General features: G+C 35.1%; 1 protein-coding gene across 2 annotated transcripts; it reads right to left on the bottom strand.

The window, feature by feature from the left end:
• Positions 1-1,866: 1,866 nt before the first annotated feature.
• On the bottom strand, positions 1,867-5,334 carry LOC123543310 (uncharacterized). Of its 2 annotated transcripts, none has more exons than XM_053524627.1 (2): positions 5,166-5,334; positions 1,867-4,695 (listed from the first exon to the last, which is right to left on the bottom strand). In XM_053524627.1, exons 1-2 carry the CDS (start codon positions 5,185-5,187, stop codon positions 3,227-3,229), a joined length of 1,491 nt encoding a protein of 496 aa, XP_053380602.1. In that variant the 5' UTR covers positions 5,188-5,334; the 3' UTR covers positions 1,867-3,226. The 2 variants fall into 2 exon arrangements, with proteins under 2 accessions (XP_053380602.1, XP_045185325.2); XM_045329390.2 differs by lacking the exon at positions 5,166-5,334 and adding an exon at positions 4,989-5,090.
• Between the last annotated feature and the right edge of the window lie 2,757 nt (positions 5,335-8,091).

Here is an 8,091-nt window from a genome sequence, read left to right as displayed (position 1 = left end):
ATATTGTGAGCATATATACATTAGAATAAATCACGAGCAATTACTAATAATGACAAAAATAATTCAAACAGGAAGCTATTCATGAATGCAATTTTTCCACACAAATTTGACCTTTGACCTTTGATATAAGCTTTACCCTTGGGCGATTTGGGAACAGAACAGAAAAGAACAGAACAGATATTTTATTATAGACTTTTACGAAGTACATCGTCTCAACACATAATTTTGGGGTTACATCTGCACTGCTGACTTTGACATACAAACATTAAAATGACTTAACTTCAGCGACTAATGATGTGAAGACATATTAAACAGATAAGAAAAAAGTACAGATAACATTTTTCACATTTTTACACGTAAATGAACTTTGACCTTCAATTATCAGGGTTGACCTTGCCTTTTTGCAATAACATTTGTATTTCTGATTTTGGCTGATATATACACATTACATAAATAAAGTTGAGTGACTTATGATGACAAACAATTTTTAAGAATAAAAATGAATTTCAAATGTGAATTTTTTTTTATGATTTTTACATAAATTTGACCTTTGACCTTAAATATCAAGTTTGCCCTTCATTTTTCTTGATGAATTTCTTATTACTGTCATTGTTTGACATATATACATTTACTGACAATCAGATAGTTACTGTAATTAACAGTGAAATAACTGATAGACGTAAACTTTACCCTATCCCCTAATATTTTTACAAGTGAGTTTTACCTCCCCTATCACAAACATAAGTGAACAAAATATAGATAGGCATGGCTTGGGAGATAAATCTCAGTAATTTCAAGTGCTGGGACCCTTCCCCCCCCCCCCCCCCCCCCCATAAATCTACCTCCTTACCGAACAGAACAGAACAGAACAGAACAGAACAGAACATATTCTTTTATTTCATCCAGGCATTTTACAATACAACATGGATATACAGTGAAATCATTTTTATTCGCGTAGGACGAATTTTCGCGTATTTCGCGCTAGAACCGATGCGCGAATTTAAGACTGCGCTATTATTATTTTTTGATTTATTATTTCATTTATAAATTGAAAATGCGCGAATTAAAGCCCGCGCGAAACAGTCCTTTTTCACGTTTGCGCGAAATTTCATGCCAGCGAATTTAAATGATTTCACAGTATATCATAGTAAAGATTAAAATGAACAATAGAATGGTTCCGGCGCAAGAAGTACTGTTAGGACGGATTACACCAAACCGGAAATGACTACTCAGTGTTACATGTGAAGTAGTCCAAAATGTAGTTCCATGCTATGGATGAAATCTGGTATAATGAGTGACATGAGGAGGTGACAGTTAAATTTTTGGCTTATGTTTATTGCTTATAGTACTGAGAATAGATCTAGACCATTTTCATTGTAAATTTCTTGGAATAAGTTTTATTCTTTGCGAAAAATGTCTACCTACGCGTAACTGCTAAACGGCTGTTTTCATGGGGGCATTTTTAGTGGGTGATGTTTCTCAGAACAGATTGTTTTTCTTATATTCAACATAACATGTCAATATTTTTCTATTTTTGATAAGAAGACATGTTATACTAAATGACCATATATGGTTTTCATATCATTGAAATGCTCTAAAGTGCTGAAAATGAGGTCTGAATGTTTTGTTATTAATATGAAATAAATAAGGACTTGAATTGGTAGAGTGTAACCTGTTAACAAATAGTAACAACATCAATAGACATTTACATAGGAAACTTGAAATTCACTTTCAGTATTAAGTATTCATCAAGTAAATGGAGAGCAGGGGTTCATTTACTAATAAATAGGTAGAAACTCTTGTATATAATACTAAAATCAATTTCAACAAAAAGATATATATATATCGGGGGGTGGGGGGGGCATGTGAAACTAGGATTTAAAAATGGACATGAAAATATCAAAGGCATGTTTACTGAAATTAATGTGGTATTTTATTAACAAACAAGTTGACAAAATGACATGTACACATGTAATTAAAGCAAAGATTTTTATCAACAGTTTTTATCAAATACATTATATATGTACATAGCGTCTGATTCATATTGGCCGCATCAGGCTAAAAAGGTCCTTAACATAAATGTTGTTAACGTAGATGTAGATGAAAATCATTTCATGAATTAATCGAAACCTGTGAGTAAATTTATAACAACGGCTCTTGAGAAGTTCCATCAAAATCTACTTTGTAGCAAATATTCTATTCTCCAAAATGTTACGAAAGCAATTTATATTTTATGTGAAGAATTTCATGTACTTACCAAGTATGCAAAAATGTAGAAATGTCATCAAAATACTATAAGGTCCCTTTTTGCTTGATGCAGCTCAATTATATATGTAAATAACATAATATCATATTATGATCAACAATGTTTCCTATTAAACAGAAATCCTAGAGACCTAAATTTTTATTTCGTGTGTCTAGAATTTTTTTGTTAATTTAGCCTAATCTGCAGTCAACATTCATTGCTACATAAACTGTATTTCATACTATTTCAATGTTTAGTTACATGAAATCACAAACATTGGTTATTAAGACTAAATAAAACACACAAATAGTTCTCTTTATTATTGTTTTTGTATTATTTTTACTGCATATCTTGCATATCAGTCCATAGATCTACTAGGAATGCTAGATTGAGACAGATTGAATGTGGAACCTCTCGACCAAAGAATTTACCAATGCACCACATTTCCCGTAATAACCCTTACCCTACCGCCTACTAAACTTTCATTTGTCCATCCTTCAATTTCGACAGAACCATTAATAATATATATATATAAACTTTAAAAAGGGATGTTTATCAATAAGATAATCTCTGAATAGCGAAAAGTGAAGATCTTGATCAGACTGCATGGATATGCAGGCTGATCAAGATCTTCACTGGTCAGAAAGCCAGAATCAATTGTATCCAGCATGTTAAGCATAAAGACTAGCATTCAAAGAATGTAAAAAATGCTTGTTTCCGGTAAAAATGTTTGGCTTGACAAAAAATGTAGTAAATTATAGTATAAGAGAAACCTAATTTCCGAAAAGTCATACTTAATAAAAAAAAACTACCAAATCTTATTATTTTAGAATATAACCAGAAACAACAACATATTTTGAGGCCTAACTGGAACTAGTACTGCTGTGATATACCAAATGCAGATATCTGGATGACTGTAGAATATGCTTTAATATAATATATTAACCACACATGACATGGCATATCACATTGTATGTTTTCCTAGCAACATATTTTTTGGTATTCCCTAGAAATTTTAAGCCTCTGATTGTAGTGCTCTTCTGTCATACGGACAAGAAGGTGATGGAAATAAAAATTTCTAAGCCTTGGCAATACACCAGACATATATTCCATAGAAAATGGTACACTCATAATACACTGCTCATCTGGTGTCCATAGTACAAATTTACATAGAGACCTCTTTGTACAAAACATGGTCATTTGCACCTGACAGTAATATCCATTTACACCTTTTGGATTTAAGATAAGCTGACCATCCTTGAGTGTAACGTCATATTTCCCGGAAGTTACAAGTTCCTGCAATGGGCGGGTTGGGCATTTTATTTCTAATATAGTGTCCTCACCCACAAGACCATCGGGGCTGGCAGCAAAATATGGTTCATCTGGATGAATAGTTATCCCACTCTTGGTCACAATTTGTCCAGTTTTAGCCTCAAACCACTCGCGTGCTTTTGGCTCACTCTTCTGTCCATGTCGTGTCACTGCACAGCCTTTAAACCTTTGATAAAGTTGATTGTTTATAAACTTATCTGGGTTGGCTCTATTGGACTTCGGTACAGCATTTGCTCTACTTGCCGTAATTCTTAATTTCCTGCTATCCATCCACAAGGTAGAATTCTGACTTTGTGTTAAACTGTTCAACTGAATGATTTTGTTCTCGGGAAAGCGCACATACTTTTTAAAGAACTGTTCACAAGAATGGCACGGTGAAGATTTTACAGGCCTATCTGAACTTATGTCATGACAGGCATGACTTATGTCAGTTTGTTCAATAAAGCTTTCTTCAGGAGCATTTAACACTTTATATAACATTGTGCCTTTTACATTCCATAAGTCTTTCACAGCCGACTGCTCAATACTTTCTTGGAGGTCCTTGTGATCTAGGAATTGCTGTGTATCCGGTGTGATGTTACGACTTGCAAACTTTTTGCTGGTGTCTTGAAGCACTTGTGAACTTGGCCTGTCAAATGTTATGTCAATAACCTTTTCATGGGTTAAGGATTTTGCCGCTCCTTTTCCCCAGGCTTGTGTTTTGTCTGTGCAAGTTGTCCCAGCTACACCACTAGACCAGGCCAGTACCACTGCGTACAGAAGAGCAGAGATGTGGCTGCAGCTCTTTGCATTTCCTGCCGGACACATACAATGACCCGTCAATACCGAACAGTCCTCAGAAATCGCTACCCATGTTTTATAGTCCAAACGTCCAACTCCTGGTTGGCTAGGGGATATCGTTGCTCTTAGGAAACTGACATTGTCAACGTTCAATGAATAAATGTCTCCCATCCAGCCATTTTGAACATAATTGTAACCATACAGTGCACGAAAAGCCTTCATTTCCTTTCCGTCATAAGCTTTTGAAAGTATTAAAAAGTCAATAATGTCCTCATACGTGAGTTTGGGCCACAATTTGGAATCATTCTTGGCCCATGAGGCGTCATCAGGTGGTGGTTCTGAAATAATAAAAAATATAATCATTAATATGCAAAGCCAACAAAAAAAAAAATATTCTGACTTGATATAATATAGCTTTCAACATTGCATTTCCAGTTTCTAATTTATTCATCTGTCATCCAGATGTCAGTTCTGACAGCGATCAATGTTTCAAATTCAATGCACCTACATCATGATTCATGTTAATATGCAGCATGTCTTAATTTAAATCTCATCAAGTCAAGTGACATTAATCTAATTCGTTTAAAAAAGCTTTGTCGATGTTATATACATAAAAATAGTTTACACAAACCTCGAAACCTTCAATAAATTCTCGAATTAACACAGTACACCCGTGTAAACACATACGCCATTTCTACATGTACACATTCGTCGCTCTGCAGTAGTATTTATTGTTAACTTCATAAACTCTGTACCGTTACCATATTACAGGTACATTCACAAAATACAATCTACCAATTTAACTTACGGAAATTCTGTTTAGCGTCCATATAAATCACTTATTTTTCAAGAAGATTATATCTTTCTGATTTTCTTCTCTCGTTGGACTCGCAGACTTGCAGATATTCTGCAGTGGCGTAATGGCGGACGGGTCACGTGATTAACAAAATGGCGGCGCCTTTGTTTTCTGGAATAGAACTGTCTATAAGGGTGAGATACATACGCGCCTGTAATATAACCGAACCTCACCGTCAATTCGCCGAGAAAAGTAGCCCCTTTATATTAAAGCGTATATTATATATACAAATGAAAATATTCTATGGAAAAGCTGTAAACATTTTTCAATTATAAAATAATTATAACTGTAACAGTTCTGTTATAATTACATGGATAATATGTGAGATATTTGTTTTAAGCGGTTAGGAGAATTGATTAGTTCTGCACGTGGATAACGAGGATTTCGTGTTTGTCTTTTCACAACTGAAAGGAATGTCATTCATAAAATAGAGCAAAAATGTAAATAACATACATGTGCTTAACTAATGCTTTATATAGAACACTGACGGATTTAATACTTAAACATGTGTACGAAGATGCGAGTTACGTATAAATATGTACATGTAAGTGACATCTTTTGAACATAAATATTTCAGTTGTAAGGCAGTAGAATAGTTACATGTATACTATGTTAGTGAGTTAGAAATATGAAATTACTTAATATTGATGATAATCGAAGAATATAAAAATGTAAAAAAAAGTAGGACGGAGGCGTTGGGATTATTTCTTGAACTGTTTCATAATAACGTCAAGGAGTTTTACTAAATGTTTTAAGACTAGAGCGTTCTTCGATCCTAATAGCGATTTCAGAGTAAGGTCGCGTCTTTGGGAAAATGCTGCGTTTTGCATGAAAATTTCTCTTTGTCTTTCGAAAAAATTACAATGAAATAAATAATGTCGCTCAGGGCCGGTGTAATGAAGTATTTTGACCCCCATAGAATAACGACCCCCATAGAATAACGACCCCCCGGTCATTATTCTATAGAAAATGTGACTCCTTTCCCGTAAAATATTGACTCCCCTTATAAAAAACTGACTCCCTTTGAAAACTCTATAGAATAACGACCCCCGGTCATTATTCTATAGAAAAAACTGACCCCTCCAAGTAAAATACTGACTCCCTAAAGATGACTCCCTTCGAATCTCATAGAATAACGACCCCGGTTATTATTCTATAGAAAAAATGACTCCTTCCATGCAAAATACTCACTGCCAAAATTACTACATTCGAACTCTCATACAATATCGATTCCCGGACATTATTCTATTTAAAAAAGTTACTCTTTCCGTGTAAAACACCGGCTCCTAAAAAGACTTTCGACGATAATATCTATTAAAAAGTGATCCCCACCAAACCTAACGGACAATTTTACTAGATCTACAACTCTAATACCCTCCATTGCCAATAGTTAACATTTTGATTGTACTACTACTACTACTGGTGCCGCTACTTCTATTGCTATTACTACATGTACTTCTTCTTCTTCTTCTACTACTACTACTACTACTTCTACTACTACTACTACAACTGCTACTACTGATACTACTATACCTGCTTCCACTAATACGTCTTGTACATCTACCTCTTCTTCTCCTGCTGCTGTTGTTGCTGTCACTTATTCCTCTGCTGCTGCTGCTGCTGCTGCTGCTGCCACTGCCACTGCCACTACCACTGCCACTACCACTAGCACTACTACTACTTTCTATTGTTGCCGCTACCGTACTTTAGTATTGCAACTTCTATTAATACTAAGTTCTATGCTACCAGTTTCTTGTGCAGTTTTCTTCTGAAGAATTACTTCATACCGAAGTTTGCAGGGATTATTGACACTGGTGTGTTTTGTGAACGTATTGTAAATTGTTATTTTCCTGAAAAAAAAATGTATACACCAAGATACAGCGTCTAGAAATAGAATCCCTTTTCCCGTTGCGGAATGCTCTGATTTCTGTGTCAAGTGATGGTATCTGGGGCTAATGGTCAAACGGAAGGACGGACGGACGGACGGACAAGGGCAAATCTATATGCCACCCTCCCCCGAATGGGGGCATAAAATGCAGCAATTAGGCCTTAGATACATGAGTTATCACTAAATTTGACCAAATGACCGGGGGTCGTTTTTTTATGGGAGTCAATATTCTTCGTGAGGTTCAGTTTACTTCACGTGGGGGAGTCATAGTACTATGATCTGGAGGTCATAATACTATGACCGGGGGGTCACTTTTTCTATAGAATAATGACCGGGGGGTCATTATTCTATGGGGGTCGAAATACTTCATTACACCGGTTTGATTCGAGTTACACAGTGTTAAACGGGATACCATCGTACCGCCCAACTTCTACTGGGAGTTTATGATTTGCAGTTCTAAATCTGAATAAGGTTATACATTCATTTGAAATAATCTTCAAGACAATGATCTTCTTTGAAACTGTTGTAAATTAGACCTTTATTTGACTGGGGAAGCTGCTGTGCATGCCATGACTGTTTACATTGGTCTATTTATAATGTTTGTTTTATTTGTTTATGGATGATTCCATGATTTATTTGGGCCTGGTTCTGCCAGAGATCTGGTCGACCTACAGAGTTCAAAATGTCTTTTATCTTAGAAATCCATTTAAATTCATGATTAGAATCGTTGACCATATATTTGTAAATTTCGAACGATATTTTATTTTGTTTCCCAGTAATAAGACGATTCCAAAATGATATCATTCGGGATTTAACTATGATAGATATTGGATATCGGCCAAGTTCGCCCATTAGCATGTTTCGAGCTTTAGTAATTTTACGTAAGAAATCTATGCACTTTTTCTAATATTTCCAGATTTTCGTATCCAAATATTTCTGATCCGTAAGTTAGTATAGGTAGGACGGTGCGGTCAAATAATTTGATAATAA

The sequence above is a fragment of the Mercenaria mercenaria genome, chromosome 15 (assembly GCF_021730395.1).
Source record: "Mercenaria mercenaria strain notata chromosome 15, MADL_Memer_1, whole genome shotgun sequence".
NCBI lineage: Eukaryota > Metazoa > Mollusca > Bivalvia > Venerida > Veneridae > Mercenaria > Mercenaria mercenaria.
Note: the sequence above shows the minus strand (reverse complement) of the source record. Positions and strands in the feature narration are given on the sequence as shown.